This window comes from Pseudorca crassidens, chromosome X, assembly GCF_039906515.1.
Source record: "Pseudorca crassidens isolate mPseCra1 chromosome X, mPseCra1.hap1, whole genome shotgun sequence".
Classification (NCBI taxonomy): Eukaryota; Metazoa; Chordata; class Mammalia; order Artiodactyla; family Delphinidae; genus Pseudorca; species Pseudorca crassidens.
In genome coordinates, this window is record NC_090317.1 from 39,644,846 (window position 1) to 39,662,619 (window position 17,774).

At 37.6% G+C, this 17,774-nt stretch overlaps 1 protein-coding gene across 1 annotated transcript in view; it reads right to left on the reverse strand.

Annotated features, from left to right (window-relative positions):
* The window catches only part of DNAAF6 (dynein axonemal assembly factor 6), a 40,488-nt gene that overhangs the window by 5,237 nt on the left and 17,477 nt on the right, over positions 1 to 17,774 (reverse strand). The window contains exons 4-6 of the mRNA XM_067723098.1: positions 17,648 to 17,753; positions 14,622 to 14,718; positions 227 to 312 (exon numbers count right to left, since the gene is read on the reverse strand). Of these exons, the coding sequence (XP_067579199.1) occupies positions 227 to 312; positions 14,622 to 14,718; positions 17,648 to 17,753 (289 nt within the window). The remainder of the gene's footprint in view (positions 1 to 226; positions 313 to 14,621; positions 14,719 to 17,647; positions 17,754 to 17,774) is intronic.

Consider the following 17,774-nt stretch of genomic DNA (forward strand, 5'->3'; position numbering starts at 1 on the left):
GGTATCAACCTAATCCAAATATATGCATGTAAAGTAGGAAAAAATCTAGGTATTTACAAATATATGTTTATATTACCTAGATCAAACATCTGAATGACTGACTTTTTCACTTTTCTTCAGACTTTAGGAGTGATACAAAATAATTACGTACACTTTTATAAAGGATATTGACTAAAGGTTCATTAATATTATAATATTCATTATTCTAGTTCTAAGTTTTACTCACTTATTAGGAGTACGGAGGTCAAGGGTCATTTCCTGAACGTTGAGTTCAATTTCAGAAGTGATCGTATTTGGCAGTTTAATTTTAATCTGAAAGAGAAAATGAAAAATACTGTTGTCTTGAGGAACAGTTAATTTGAAGAGTGCAGTAAAAGACAGGGGAATGAGAAGTAATACTTATTTAATGCCGACTATGTGCCAGACTATGCTCTTTCCTCGTAACAATCTTGAGAAGCAGTGATTATTACCCCCATTTTACAGATGGAGAAACCAAGATACAGAAAAGTTTAGTGAGTGACCCAAGGCAACTGTCTGTAATTTGACTAAGATCTATCTGCCTCCAAAACTATTATAGAAACACTTTGGTTACATGCCTGTACATTCACTGCTTGAAGGTGCATACTAGTGCACCTGCTAGAGTTGGGGACCTTCAACTACTTTTATATCACTGGGTACTTTGTATAAAAAGTGGTTAGTTCTCATGTTGGGTGTGGGTTGGTGATGCCATGTTATAGTCTCCTGGTATAAACTCCCATACACATTTCCTGGAGAAATGTAGGGGTCCAGAAAAGTTGTTAACAGAACAGAAGAGAAATAACAATATGACCCCTACACAAAAATGGGACTATTTATTGATTTAGTAAGATTTCACTTAAAACTGTCTCATCTCAATTATGAGCTAGAAGACTTGAAATCTTGGATATCTGGTGAGTTCAGAGCTGGAATAGCAAGCATAAAAGCAACAGGTTATAAAGGAAATACATATCAAATAAGTAGTGGGAAAAATTAGAATTCCTTATAAGAAGCTTAAAATAGGCAATAGTGTTTTTGTGATATAAAGTATGTGAATAAATACATGTCTGTGAGTTATATTTTACTTTATTAAACTGTATATAAACAAACATTTGTAAATAGAGCTCTACAGGTCCTACTATCTAAATATATCCTTTAGTTAATATTTTCATTAAACAAAGAATTACCTCCTAATTTATATTTTGAAAATTCATATCTTCTTAATTAGAGATGCTTTGAATGAGAGAAATAGAACATTTCTCAAAGAGGTAGTTATAGGGGCTCTACCTCAAATTAAATGAGCAGTCTACTGGACAAGAAAGACCTAGTCTTACTTCAATAACATTCAGATCTGATAGTCAGGTTGAGATGTTCTTTAGTTGCAGGATGACTCATTTCACCTGGACTAAGAAGTACAAATATTTGCTTCTTTAGTTTGAAATGTTTATCTCTTTCAAGGTAAAAAATTATTTCCCCAGGGTCGAAATGACATTTGAGTAAGGAAAAAAAAATTATGACAAGTGAAATTTAGATACAACTTTTGGGTAGAACTTCAAAGTGGTTCTTAAAATTGTTTGCAACTCTAGTTAAGGGTAATTCAGAAACAACTCATTAATTTTTCCTCTTGAGGAAATTAAAATTGTGTACTAAAATGGTTTCAGAGGAGGGACAGGAGAAGGAACAAATTAAGTTCCTTAATGATACACATTAATATCTCATAAGGTAGAAGATTCAATGAAGAGTCAACAGAGAAACTCCTCCTGAAACATGAATCAGACTTCTTCAGAAATACTTTTATTGAATACCTGGAAAATAGACATTGTTATTATTGACTTCGAACTGACTGTACCCAAGACCTAACTTGTCCAGTATTAGTAAATACAGTATGTCACTGACCAAACAAAGGGATTGATGTTCCTCTCTTTACATAGGAGGCAAACTGAATTCATTTCAAAGAAAAATTATTTTAATAGGTAAACTAATGAAAATAGCTAAAAATGTCATTGGGAAACTTTCAACCTTTTGGGAGCTCAACCTTTGGAGTCAAACTTGGGCTTGAATTCTGGTTCTGTCACATATTATTGCTTATTAGTTATCTATTGTTGTATAACGAAAACCAATTATACTTCCTCCCCCCCTTAATTTAATGGCTCAAAACAACAATAAACTTTTATTATCTTACACATTTTTCATAGGTTAGGAATTCAGGAGTGGCTTAGCTAGGTAGTTCTGGCTTAGTTAGGGTCTATCATGAGGTTGTGGTTAAAATACTGGCTGAGCTGCAGACATCTGAAGGCTTTACTGGGGCTAGAGAATTTGCATCCAAGGTGGCTCACTCACATGGCTGTTGGCAAGAGGGCTCAGTGTTAGGGGAACCACTGACCAAAACCACCCACCCTGGCCAGGCCCGACAGTAACCACTTGCATGAGTTATCTTACAACAGGAGGTCCTGGTAAGGAATGCGGAACTAACAAGCTACTACCAACCGAAGAATTCGGGAAAGGTTAAAAGGAGACGTCAGTCCATATGTCCTACCAACCTCCCAGAATCCTCCTCGCTGGAATCCATCTTGGCTGAGCCATGCGCACACCAGCAAGAAGGACCCTGAGTCAGAGTGACTGGCCAGAGACAACCCGGAAACTAACCCCATTACCATAAAACCTGAGGCTGAGAGCCATGTGGCAGAGCAGTTCTCCTGGGTTCCCTTACCCTGCTGCTCGCCACCCAGGTGCCCCTCCCCAATAAAGTCTCTTGCTTTGTCAGCACGTGTGTCTCCTTGGACAATTCATTTCTGAGTGTTAGACAAGAGCCCACTCTCGGGCCCTGGAAGGGGTCCCCCTTCCTGCAACATCTGTTCTTCACCACATGGACTTCTCCATAGGACTTAGGGCCCTGAGTGTCCTTATGACACAACAGCTGTCTTCTCCCCAGAGTGAATGATCCAAAAGTGTGAGACAGAAACCATGCCTTTTTAAAAAATGTAGCCTCAGAAATTATACACTTTCATTTCTGTAATATCCTATTGGTTATACAGGTCAGCCCCATTCGATGTGAGAGGGGACTACACAAAGGGATGAATATCAGGAGGTGAGAATCATTGCGGACCATCTCAAAGCCTGGCTACCACCATACCCAACACTAACTTCAATTTACACTTCTGCCTTCCGGCCTTATGAATAAAAAGTAACAGGAAAAGAGTCCACTAATTTAAAGTTTGTGAGATCCCTTTTTCCCATGTTCAGCCTGTCTTCGGGCAAGTAGTTGAAACTACTCCTTTAGTCTCTATAGGAATTCACTTTGGGGCTTTCCTAGAAATGGGTAAATGTAGGTCAAATTACTTACAACTTATTTTTCATTGTCATTCATTTATTCTCCTCTATGTGTTGTAAAAGAGCTGGCTTAATATGCCAAAACCTTTGGGGTGGGGTCATTAATGTGAGATTGTCATTTTGAGTTTTAAATTTCCTCTTTATTGTCTTGTTCTTATGCTAAATTTATATGACAAGGTGGTTCTTAAAATCTATAAGTGATTAATACAGGCGCCTCAGGTCCTCTGATGAGTGTCTTTGATCATATTTTAAGTTGTTTGAAAATTGAAATGAGAAGGCCAAACAGCAAGTGTTTGTTGGAGACCAACCATTTTAGGCTTCCTCCTGAACTGTCATTTCCTGAATGCCAGAACAAAAGAATAAGTGATACATACCTTATATATATAACTTGACCAGTCTATGCTACCTACTGAAATTTTAGTGAAGCTTAAGATATACAGAAAAATTTGGCCTGTCGCTTTGGAAGATAGTCTTACTTTACAGGTTCTAGATATTGTAAAAATATTTTCATTTGACAGAAATACAGCAACTACCTCCAATATACTTGATTTTTAGCAAAGAAATTAAGACTATATGAGTTTCCATTTGAAACATAACATTAGGAAACTTTGATTAACAGAAAAAGTTTGGGTAGGACCCATTCTGAATTGCTTCAGTGATTTAATTTCCCATTGTTTTACTATGGAAACGCATGTGAGATATTTTTTCCATTGCAGCCATAATAAATATTTTATAAAAACTCTCAGGAACAATGATAATCTATAGGAAAGTGAAAAAATGTAAAGGTGATGGACCCCCTACTTTGAAATTGTATAAGTATTTACCTCTGGAGAATAAAAATATAGAGGTATGTGTTCTCCAAAACTAGGACACAAAACCAACAGATATCTTTTAATATTAATGGATACATTTTCTATAAAGTTACCATGGTGAAACATTCCAGTACTATATGGCCATATCTGTTTCATAAGATCATGGAGCATGACTCCTCTCCTCTCACAGGAGTCAAGAGTAAGTTTAGTTTAGATTTGTGTTTCTCTAATGATTAGTGATGTTGAGCATCCTTTCATGTGTTTGTTGGAAATCTGTACATTTTCTTTGGAGAAATGTCTATTTAGGTCTTCTGCCCATTTTTGGATTAGGTTGTTTGTTTTTTTGTTATTGAGCTGCATGAGCTGCTTATAGATTTTGGAGATTAATCCTTTGTCAGTTGCTTCATTTGCAAATATTTTCTCCCATTCTGAGGGTTGTCTTTTGGTCTTGTTTATGGTTTCCTTTGTTGTGCAAAAGCTTTGAAGTTTCATTAGGTCCCATTTGTTTATTTTTGTTTTTATTTCCATTTCTCTAGGAGGTGGGTCAAAAAGGATCTTGCTGTGATTTATGTCATAGAGGGTTCTGCCTATGTTTTCCTCTAAGAGTTTGATAGTTTCTGGCCTTACATTTAGGTCTTTAATCCATTTTGAGCTATTTTTGTGTATGGTGTTAGGGAGTGATCTAATCTCATACTTTTACATGTACCGGTCTAGTTTTACCAGCACCACTTACTGAAGAGGCTGTCCTTTCTCCACTGTACTTTCCTGCCTCCTTTATCAAAAATAAGGTGACCATATGTGCGTGTGTTTACCTCTGGGCTTTCTATCCTGTTCCATTGATCTATCTTTCTGTTTTTGTGCCAGTACCATACTGTCTTGATGACTGTAGCTTTGTAGTATAGTCTGAAGTCTGGGAGCCTGATTCCTCCAGCTCCGTTTTTCGTTCTCAAGATTGCTTTGGCTATTCAGGGTCTTTTGTGTTTCCATACAAATTGTGAAATGTTTTGTTCTATTTCTGTGAAAAATGCCAGTGGTAGTTTGATAGGGATTGCATTGAATCGGTAGATTGCTTTGGGTAGTAGAGTCATTTTCACAATGTTGATTCTTCCAATCCAAGAACATGGTATATCTCTCCATCTATTTGTATCATCTTTAATTTCTTTCATCAGTGTCTTATAATTTTCTGCATACAGGTCTTTTGTCTCCTTAGGTAGGTTTATCCCTAGATATTTTATTCTTTTTGTTGCAATGGTAAATGGGAGTGTTTTCTTGATTTCACTTTCAGATTTTTCATCATTAGTGTATAGGAATGCCAGAGATTTCTGTGCATTAATTTTGTATCCTGCTATTTTACCAAATTCATTCATTAGCTCTAGTAGTTTTCTAGTAGCATCTTTAGGATTCTCTATGTATAGTATCATGTCATCTGCAAACAGTGACAACTTTACTTCTTTTCCGATTTGGATTCCTTTTACTTCCTTTTCTTCTCTGATGGCTTCACAGGTGAATTCTATTATACATTTAGAGAAGAGCTAACACCTATCCTTCTCAAACTCTTCCAAAATATAGCAGAGGGAGGAACACTCCCAAACTCATTCTACGAGGCCACCATCACCCTGATAACAAAACCAGACAAGGATGTGACAAAGAAAGAAAACTACAGGCCAATATCACTGATGAACATAGATGCAAAAACCCTCAACAAAATCCTAGCAAAGAGTATCCAACAGCACATTAAAAGGATCATACACCATGATCAAGTGGGGTTTATTCCAGGAATGCAAGGATTCTTCAATATATGCAAATCAATCAACGTGATACACCGTATTAACAAATTGAAGGAGAAAAACCATATGATCATCTCAATAGATGCAGAGAAAGCTTTCGACAAAATTCAACACCCATTTATGATAAAAACCCTGCAGAAAGTAGGCATAGAGGGAACTTTCCTCAACATAATAAAGGCCATATATGACAAACCCACAGCCAACATTGTCCTCAATGGTGAAAAACTGAAAGCATTTCCACTAAGATCAGGAACAAGACAAGGTTGCCCACTCTCACCACTCTTATTCAACACAGTTTTGGAAGTTTTAGCCACAGTAATGAATGGATTCTTGTCATCAACTGAAAAGCATTCTTAAGTCTCTCCTATCCTAAAAAAAAAAATCCCTAAACCGGGCCTCCTCTTCAACAAACCATCTCCTCTCTCTCCTCCCTTTCACTGCTAAACTTTTTCAAAGAACAATCTATATTTGCTGCCTTCTCTTCCTCAATTCCTATCCACTTCTCAGCTTTCTGCAACCCAGTGTTGGCCCCTACCATGCCTCTGAAGCTGCTCTCTTCCAAAAATCACCAATGTCTTCTAAACTGATGAATCTAAAAATTTCTTCTGCATCCTAATCCTGCTTTACTTTTCTACAGTGGGAGATACTGTTATAGCTTTCTCCATCTCTGCATATCCTTCTGAGTTCCTCTTCCTTTATCCATCCCTCAAATATTTGTGTTTTCTATGGTCAACCTGTGAATCTGCTTGCATAGGTTCAGAAGTTTCTGCCAGTTCTGGTTCAAGGATTCTGGACCATATAATTAAAATATTTGATTAAACCTCCTCAAAATGACATAATCAGAATGTAAAATTACTGATTTTGTTACCAAGTAATATGTATAAGATATCTTTCACCCTTATTTAATACCTGACCTTAAGCCCATCTCAAACACCCTGTCCCTCTCTCTTACCTCTCTGTCTTTCTCAATCTCTATCTGTGCATCTATCTATCTCTATCTCTCTCATTTTCGGGGACTTTTATTTTCAACTCTACTAATTTTGGTATTATTTAAAATTTTAAATATATATAAATTCCATCATCAGAAATATATTAAGTCTATACAATTAGATTAGCTTTTAAGGGAGGTATTCATCCCCCTACCATCGTTATGGAAAAATATTATGATATTAACTATAAATGTATCTATATTACTGAAAGAACTATAAGAAATTTAATTGAAGGTTTACTGTGCTGCCTGGAGCTGATAATAAGGAATTGTATTACAGCTGAAATATCCTTCTCCCTGACACACAGTCTGATAAATAACCAGTCAGGTAAGGTTAGCATAATCAGAAAGCCTACCATAAAAAGGTGTCCATCCTCCAGAATTTTAAATGGGAAAGAGAATCCACTCCATTTTCAAGCAGCCAAATCTATTTATTCATAAGAAGTAAATGAAAATGACTGTTTTAACCTTAACAGAGAAATCGGGATTTGAGAAGCATGCCATTAAAGAAAGAAGTGAATTCTTAGAGGACATGCAGACACTTTGCTCAGAATGATTGATAGCTCTTTCTGAGATGAATATGTGTGATAAAACATGTGACTCTTGGTTGTGTCTGCCAGATGGTGACTGACTCCTATGCCATCCCTGACTCTCACCCCGTTCCCAGTGAGGTTTAAAGATGGAGTAAGGCTCATATCCCAGTGAGGAGGTGACAATGAAAAATAAAAAGAGGCTTAATGGCTTGTTTTTAGTCACATTAACATGTCCCCTTATCAATATAGATCCATTATAGTAGGAGCACCAAAATATTATGTATCCATGGCAGCTCAAAAAGAGTATCAAGCCATCTGCAGGTTTGTCCCCGCTCCTAGGACAAATGATGGGCCATTTGGCAGAATATCAACAAACCTAGCCCCATTCATTTTTGGATTTTAGAGATAGTGTGCTGTTAAACACCCATGGGTGAAAATGGAAATCCACTGACCTACTTCCCCACTCACCCATCCCCATTTCTGCCACAAATAGTCCTATGGGGAAGCCAGGCTATCTGCTTACATATCTTTGATACCTAAAATTCCTTTTCCACTCTCCCCAACTGGCACCCAAGAGGTCAGGTACCTCAGTAATCCCTGTTTCTCAGGGGTAGGCAGGTTCCCATTCTTCCCACCTTGTTTCTAGGACAGCTTTTTGGCTTCTCCATCATCATTGTTTGCATTTCTTTTTTTTTTTTAATAAATTTATTTATTTTTTATTTTTGGCTGCGTTGGGTCTTCGTTGCTGCCCGCGGGCTTTCTCTAGTTGGGGCGAGCGGGGGCTACTCTTCGCTGCGGTGCATGGGCTTCTCACTGTGGTGGCCCCTCTCGCTGCAGAGCACGGGCTCCAGATGCGTGGGCTTCAATAGTTGCGGCACACAGGCTCAGTAGCTGTGGCCCCCGGGCTCTAGAGCACAGGCTCAGTAGTTGTGGGGCGCGGGCCCAGCTGCTCCACGGCATGTGGGATCTTCCCGGACCAGGGCTCGAACCCATGTCCCCTGCTTTGGCAGGCGGACTCTCAACCACTGTGCCACCAGGGAAGCCCATTGTTTGCATTTCTAAAGCCATGTCACAATTCCAACCTCATTTCATTGAGCCGATGTCTCTTAGTTTTCAATACCTAGCCTGGAACTTGAGTTAGAATTTACAATGTCTCTGTTAGAACTTTGTCTCTGATTGTTGACCCCGTCCCAAGGGTCATTTATTCTGTCCCTGGTTAGACCCATTTCTGCAAGTTTCCTAGTATCCCCCTCAACTCCTCCCCCTCTCCAAACATACACATGTTACTTAAAAACAGTTCTACTTCATTCCAAGCCGGATGAAAGCCAGCACTCTGTGGTATTATATTCTAACCCCTGCAGAGAGTAAACACCAACTCTGAAAATCAACATCTCTAGTCTCTGTCTTTGAATTCCATAGAGACTTGTATTTCTAACAGCCTGCTGGACACATCCAACAAGATTTTCTACAGGCACTTCAAACTCAATATTACCCGAACTTAATATTTTTCTTATAGAACTTTGTCTTCTTTCTCTTTTGCATTCCATACCTGATCCCTACAACACAAACAAAACCACCTTTGTTTACTCTCATTCCAAAAGTAATAGTAGTTGTAAAAAATATAGAAAATTCAGATGAGCAAATATGAATAAAAAACATCTCTAAGATTACCATCCAGATATAAACCACTTTACCTCCCCATATCTCGATTAATGCCATCACCATTCACCTAGTCACTCAAGCTAGAAATCTGACTCCTGTTTCTCCCTTACATATCACATTCAACCACTTTCTAAATCCTGTCGATACTACCGTGGATCCTTGAACAACACTGGGTTTGAACTGTGTGTGTCCACTTATATGTGTTTTGTTTTTCAATAAATACATACTACACATCTACAGTTGGTTGAATCCATGGATGCAGAACCACAGATGTGGAGGGCCAACCATAAAGTTAGAAGCAGATTTCTGACTGTGTGGAGGGTAGGTGCCCCTAACCCCTGCATTGTTTAAGGGTTAACTGTACCTCCAAAATGTTTACTGAAACCATTCTTTCCTCTCTATCTCCACTGCCATAGTCCAGGCTCTTACTTCTCTTACCTGAATTAGTGCAACTGTCTATCAACTGGTTTTCCTATCACCAGTCTCCCAAACTCACACTCATCTCTTACCATAATCTCCACAAACAACTAGAGTTGCTCTGAAATACACATCTACTTGTTTAACTCACTTACTTTAAAACGTCGAGGAGCTCTAGTGCCCACAAAATAAGTCCAAATTTCATGGTATCTTAGTCTGCTTGGGCTGCCATAACAAAATACTATAGACTGGAAAGTCTGAGAATGCCAGACATGCCAGCATGGTTGGCTTCTGGCGAGAGCTCTCTTTCTGGCTGCCTTTTCACCGTGCTCACATGGCAGGGATAGAAAGCAAGCAGGGCAAGCGCTCTGGTATCTCTTTGTATAAGGGCAGTAATATCATCATGAGGGCCCCACACATGTGACCTCATCTAAACCTAATTACCTCCCAAAGGCTCCATCTCTGAATACCATCACACTGGGAGTTAGGGCTTCAACATATGAATTGCCGGGGGGGGGGGGGCGGGGGACACGATTCAGTCCACAGCATATGGTATGATATTCAAAGACTTTTACAACTACCTCTAAGCTGGGTATTCTGTTTTATCTTTTATTACTCCACACCAGTGCATTCTGGGGCTCCAAGAACATCACATATAGTTCTCAAAACACATCATATACTTTCACAGCACTATGCCTTTGCTTATTCTGTTTACTCTGCTTAGACAGCTGTTCCACCCTGGCAAACTATTATGTTCCTCAAATGTCATCACATCCCACCTGTTTTGTGAAGTCTGCTTGGATTTCCTCTTTTTTGTACCCATATCACTTCTATCAAATTCAAACTGCCTGGATTCAAATCGTAGTTCTGCCAGAGTTTAAATGTGTGACCTTAAGCAAGTTATTTAACTTCCTTGTGCTTCAGTAACCTCATTTGTAAAATGGGGATAACAGCACTTATTTCATAGAGTTTTGGCGTGGGAATAATGAGTTACTATGTGCAAAGTTCCTAGAGAAATGCCTGGCACATAGTAAGCATTATATAAATTGTTTTCTGTTACTATATCATGTTAAGTGAAGACAATCAGGATAGAAACTTTTATTTATGGGCTGTAAATGTAGGGAAATGTCTCCACTATGGCATTCTGGCAACTGTGCACTATTCACATAGGCCATGTAAGCAAGGCTCAACTTCAGTCTGCCCTAGGTCTTGGCAGAACATCCTGTGATTCTCTTACAGCATGAGAAGATAGGCGGTCTTGTGAGGAGTTGCCTCAAGGCTGTTTCTTATCTGTCTTTCGACCTTGGAGGCTCCCTATCTTGCAGGAGGATGCCATGATGTTTCAATGAGGCATAGGATTTTCCACCTCCCTTCCCCTGGGTATAGAGGCAGGCTGTTAAACAGCTTAGCTGCAGTCTATAGTTGGCTCTTCAGCAAGAGTGCCCCACTACTTGTGTCACCTGTCATCTGGCTCCTGTAGTTCAATGTTGTCCTGTGGGGCAAAGGGACATGGGGAGCTGATACCATGCTGATCTTGCTTATGCCGTCTGTATAAGTAATAAACTATATCCTTTTGGACTTGTTTCCTTATCGGATGGATCTATGAAAATATGTGCTGCTGCTTATGGACTATTTGACCTCTTAACAGTTAAGCACCTGCAGAGAAGGAGAACCTTATATCTATTTTGTTCAACACTGTATGTCAAGTGTCTGGCCTGTAGTAAATGCTCAATAAGTATTTGTTGAATTTTAAAAATTACAGAAAACAATGATAAATATGTATTCAAGGATATGTATCAAATCCATTATAGTAGAAGTCTTGTGGGGAGGGATGGAGAGTATAGAAGATAAAAGAGAAAATATAATTTAAGATAAAATAAAATAAGACAGAGGCATTCTACTCATGAAGTTTAAGGAAAAACATGCATGTCACCTAGGAGGAAACGCCCTCTAGACTCTCTTATATCAGTGTAAGAGGCATCGTAAGCATGACCTTATTTTCCCAACTGTAATATAAGGAGGAAAGTCTAAATCAACACTTTCAAACTGTGTTACAAAGAGCCTCAGTTTTTCTCCTAGGAGCTGTCTCATAGATGATAGCACCCTTTTAACCAAGGCAGTAGTATGTGTTTTATATGTTAGGCTTTCTCACAGAATTTTGTTTGAAGAAAAGACTTGGCAGCTAAAAGCAAAACAAAACAAACCTGCAAACCACTGGCTTAGTTCTAGCTCTAAAATTAATGTACAGCATGATGACAATAGTTAATAATACTGTATTGAATATTGGGAAATTGCTAAGGGTAGATTTCAGGTGCTATCACCACACACACCCACACACACAAATGGTATGTGAAGAGATGATATGTTAATCAGCTTGACTGTAGTAATCATTTCACTATGTATATGTATATCAATATACTGTATACTTTAAATATATACAGTTTTTATTTAGAAAATAAAATGCCCAAATATAGATTAAGGCACGGGAAGCTTGGTAACTACAAACTCAGGAGTAGAGCAGCAGGCATAATTTGGATAATGGAACTCTCTGGGTTGGGGTTAGAAGGAAAAGATGGAAGGTTTGCTGAAGACATACATATTCTTAACTCAGAATTTTGTTTAGGATCAACACTTTGATTTAGGACTCATAAATCTTGCTTTCTTATTTGGAGTCTGGGGAGGGTAAAGGAAAGGCGGTTCTTATAAATTTTTAAACCCCAAATCAGTTCTTGTATTTAAACAGATTGTTTGCGTTCCTATTACCTTCCTCAGCTTAAGCAGAGGGCTTCTTCTTAAAGTCTCTGGGTCAGATTGTTACATAGAGACCAGGTCCAGGACCCAAATAACATATTTAGCCAATTCTAAGGTGCAATTTTCCTCACATTTTTATGTTTCTGTTATTGGGATGAATCACACAATGTGCATATTTAATATAGTAGTATACCTATTTTTCCTATGTTACTAAACAAATGGCACATCTACAATTTGATGATGTCTTAGAGTTGAAAAAATGCCATATTATTAACAGGAATAATAAGCTTAAAAATTGTGCCAGAAATATCTGAGATGAGGTCATTAATCTCTGCAGTCGGAGTCTTCCCAGCAGGGTTAAGCAATGACAGTGGGTGTCATCATCAATATGCCTATAGGATAAAATTCAAGCGCAGATCTGTTTTCTTTTTTCTTTTTTGAGGGACAGCTTACCAGTACACCACTGTCCACAATTATTCTTTACTCTTGTTACACTCAATGCTTACCCAAATAGGTCATGCTATTTCATGCCTGGATACCTTTCCATGTGCTCTTACCTCTGTTTGGAATGCCCTTCTTGGAATGCTGTCCACTGGAGAAATCCTATCCACCTGGTGTTGATCCCCTTCTGCCCTTTCTGCTTCATGTCACCACGTACCTGGTATATGCCTCCAAATATGTACTTGCCATAGTGAACTGCAATGACTTTTTAGGTGTCCATCTCATTACCTGTAAATTCCTTGAGGGTAATTGACTGTTTCTTATTTGTCTTTGTATCCCTAGTACTTAGGACAGTGTCTGGTATGTAGTAGTATTTAAAGATTGAATGTATGAAGAAAAAGAAAGAGGAAAAGAATGCTATACATGTGGTGAAGTGCCATGGCACCAACAAATGTTTCATCTGTTTCTGGCATTCAAAGGTGTCCATGTCTTATCCAAACCGTCTGAACTCCTGGCAAACTTAAAATTGTCAACACTGAATTTAATTGTTAATAATAAAATGGGTTCATTTATGTTAGTTTAGTCTCCCCAGTCAATTATAAGCTCATTAGAGGGAGGGATCAAGTCTTTTTCTGTACATACATGTTGAGTTTTAGATAAATTGTGTACTCCTACTCTGAGGTGTGATTTAGTTTCCAAGATTCTTCATTCAGCATACCTTTATTATTAATGCTGGGAGCAAGCTGCAAGAAGGAAATGGAAAGGCTCACAACAGTTTTATTTATTTAGGGCCTAGAATTTCTTTAGAGTTTAGAGTAATCCGCAATACCAAACATCAAAAACATAATCCTACAGTCATTTAAGAGAGAGAAATTTGAATATTACTGGTAAAACCCTGGGAGCTAATTACTTCAAGATCACTTGAAACCTTAACTCATTAAGTTTGAAAAATCTCCTGAGGTCCTTAAAGACGCTATTCCTATTATGTTATGTGATCCAACTGAATGTCTTAGGTTTTGCTAATAAGAGAAAGCCTGAAGTTTATGCAAAAGAGAGAATGCATTTATCTTTTGCTTCAGGAAAATATTAAGCATCTCCTATGGGTACTTCAGTACTCTGTGTTGTAGAGTATTATAAGAGAGGGAGGGGAAAATACAGATGCACAGCCCCTGATCTCAAAAAATAAATTCCCAGCACCAAACACCAGAATTACTAGTGTATATTGCGAAAGTGAGTTGCATTCCACACTCTTGGTTAGGCCCAGTAAGGAAGTCTTATTGATATTGTTGGTATCGCTACTGTTATTATACAGAAACAGTGGCTTGGCAAAGGATGCTCTTCAACATGCTGTAGTGTCATTCAGACAAGGGAGCCAAGTAACATTTTGGATGTCTTTTGAGAGGGTTAAGTCAGTAGTTCAGATCCAAAATTTAAGAAAAAAAATCCCCTTTTATGTCCCCCAATGTAAGTTGAGTCATTAAAAGAAATACAGATATAAGAGATAAGACCGATTCAGGGAAGGAAATATTACTTTTTGATTGACTGTCACTCATCAGAAATTAATAACCAATCAGATGACATGTATGGGACAGAACTAGGATGAAAGAAAATTCAGTCCAGATTGGGCAGTTTTATTAGGACTAGAAGTAGTGCGTTATGTCATATGATTCTGTTTATTTGTAAATCTTATCCACATGTGTAAACTTAGTTTATTTTGTACATGTTTGCCAATTTTAAACTGTCTATCCTATTATTCCCTTAGTACCTCAAACATAGCAACCACTATTTTTAAAGGGTTTACAGCCTTGTCTATGGTATTATGTATACAACAGTCAATTTAACTATAATGGTCAAATGGAAAATGGGGAAGAGGGGAGAGGCTTACCACTAGATCCTTACAACACGCAGTTGAAGGGTCCTTTCTGGTCAATCCTAGGAACATATCTTCAGTTCCCACCTTCTGTTTGAACACAATTTCATATCTGAAAAAAAAGCCAGCGATATAGAGACTCAAATGAAAGAGCAATTTCCTGTCACAGAGCAGAAAACTAGAAACTTATGAGGACATGCTATTACAAAAAATAAAAGGACAAAATAAATAAAGTGCTTGCAGTTTTTCAGGCACGTAGCAGAATATAAGGGAAGAAAAGTCTAGAAATTCAGTCAAAAATACCTAACACTGTCAGGATTTATGTTGTGTATACTGGTTTCTAAAAATAAAGCTTGACTATTTCAGAGCTATACAAATAAAATAGATTGAGGGAACTTCTAACAAGATTCTAATAAGAGTAAAAGCAGAAGAAAAAAGGAAGGTCCTTTCCTGGAAAACAATGGCTCAGAAGAATAGTGAGCCCATAATCCAGGGTTTGATGGATAGATGGAAGCATTCCTCTGTTAAATTTAAGCCTCAGAGTAGAGTTAGAAAATCCAGGTTTCGTACTCTTTCTGTCATTAACTGTGTGATCTTGGTCAAGTCACAAACTCATGTGCTCAGCTTCCGGATTTGTACAATTTATGGGAGGGGGTGGGTTTGAACTAAATGATCTCTATTGTGTTTTCTACCTCAAAAATTCTACAGTAGAAACACTGGTAGTGTAGTCAGCACCGGTACAACTATAGTGTTTAGAATTTAGTCCTACAGAATTCTTAGTTCAGTGAAAGGTTTTTCTGGTATTTCACCTCACACATGACAATTCATAAATCTTTCCTTGCCCCCAAATTTGGGACCCCAGGGATAGAGTGGTTTATAGAAACCCCCAGCCATAATGAACTATATCTTTTTATTTTTTAATTTTAATTTTATTTATTTATTTATTTTGGTCGCACTGCACAGCATGTGGGATCTTAGTTCCCTGATTGAACCCACACCCCCTGCACTGGAAGCACAGAACCTTAACCACTGGACCGCCAGGGAAGTCCCTACCCTATCTTTTTAGATGGAATGAAGTAAGTAAACATTTACAAATATTTGAAGGAAGATTTGGTATTTGACTAGATATAATGAATGAGAGGAAAGCATCAAAGATGATGCTGAGGTTACTCGCTTGGGTGACTGGGTGAACAGTGAAGCCACTAACTGTGATTGGGAATGTAGGTGGAGGGGAAATGGTGAGTTTGGTTTAGGGTGTGTGGAATGTGAGGTGCCTTGGGACATCCAGGCAAATGTATATAGTAGGCGGTTGGAAAATTGTATCTGGAGACATTGAACTTCTGACCACTTGCAAATAGGAATGCCCAAGGATGAAAGAGGGACTTCTCTGAGTTGGAATAGGGCTAACAGTAAATAGCTATTTGAGATAGGACACTTTTTTCTTAATAGACTGTAACAGCTACCAGGTATTCACAAAGGTGAAGCCAAGTTAAAACAAAACAGAAAGATATTGATCTATATGCCCAGGACTCCCACATGGATTTGCTCTAGCTACTGCTTTCCTCTCATTCATTATATCTAATCAAATACCAAATCTTCCTTCAAATATCTCTCAAATAAAGACCCTCATATTTCTCTCCAAGGCCAGTGACTTAGCTCAGGCCCTTATTATTTTTTATTTGGTAACTTGTGATTCTTCTTTTGTGATCTGCCTGTTCACCTTCTTTACCCATTTTCTTCTTTACCAATTGGGACAGTTCGAAATGTATTTGCATAACATAGAAAATAGAGATTAAAAAATCTTATAAAGCAATCTTCTTCATATCCTGACTGGAGTTCTTGTTCATTTAAAGCTTTGAGGGATGTTCTTTCTACAGAACATCAAACATCAGGATGAAAAATTAAAATTTTCTCAGATTTGGAGCTTGCCACATATGGATGTTTGACATTCATTAAACTATGTGACAAATGAATGACTTAAATCTTACCTTTCACAGGGATGTGTGGGCACTGTATAAACATAACCTGGGATTCACTCCCTTCATACTTAAGATGCAGACAGAAATGTTTTAAAATCCCCTTTTTTTATGAGGTTTACTTTTTTTTACATTGTTTATTTGAAAGCTGGACACTTTTTCTCTAGTTAATTATCTGCAGTCTCCCACTGCTTCTATTTTCAGAACTGACATAGAAGATAGAAGCATCGTTTTTTTTTTTTAAGCATTGGACACAGTTTTACAGTCAGAATTAGAAAAGTTCTCAGATCATTTGCCATAGAAGTTTTCAAGACATCATAAAGCACACTATAATTTAATAAATATTGCCTTTGTTTTTCAAGCTATTCTAAATATTCAAACAAGATTTTATTTTAAAATACATATTTAAAGCTTAGTGTATTTAATCATTAATTTCAATTATGTATGTAAACACACTTTAATCCTTAACAGTATGAGTGATTTCACTTATTCGTACGAAAGGCTTTTTATGATAATTCTAAAATTCATATTTATAATTTCTACTAAAAGACTAGAAAGCAAGCCTTTAATCCTGCTTGCACAATATACTAAACATAATCCTAAAATAACTAGTAAATTAGTCCAGGTAACAGCTGATAATTGGTGGCAGAACATAGCCTTTTACTGAAATTGTGGAACACTGAGTAATTAAAAGCAAGTCTTTGACACAAAAACATGGCATAATAATTTAGTTTGTATGAATGCTTGTAATTTAATGGGCTGGTTTTACCCACTGTTACTTCCACATTATACAACTAAATGATATTAAATATAAATTGATAATGGAAATGACTACTTTTCACTTTTTGTTAGATAATAACTGAAAGAAAGGTATTATGTCTTAATATTTGTTTCTGCTCTAGAAGGAAAAAACTCATCAATTACACATGCCTTCTGTGTGTCACCATAGTTTTACCTTTTATGTGGTAGAAGTTACATTATGAATCTTGTCAAAAACAGACTGGTATCAGATGACACATCTAACTTAAACCCCAAAAAACATGTTCCTGGCTTCATTTGACTTACTCTGGTGTTTCTCTAATATCCCACACATCATGGTACTCTGCCCCTTCTGGAACCTCCTCCGGATTCCAGATGTGCTCACTATTTTCATCACTTGTTTGAGGGATGACTGTGAAGAAAGGGAAGATAA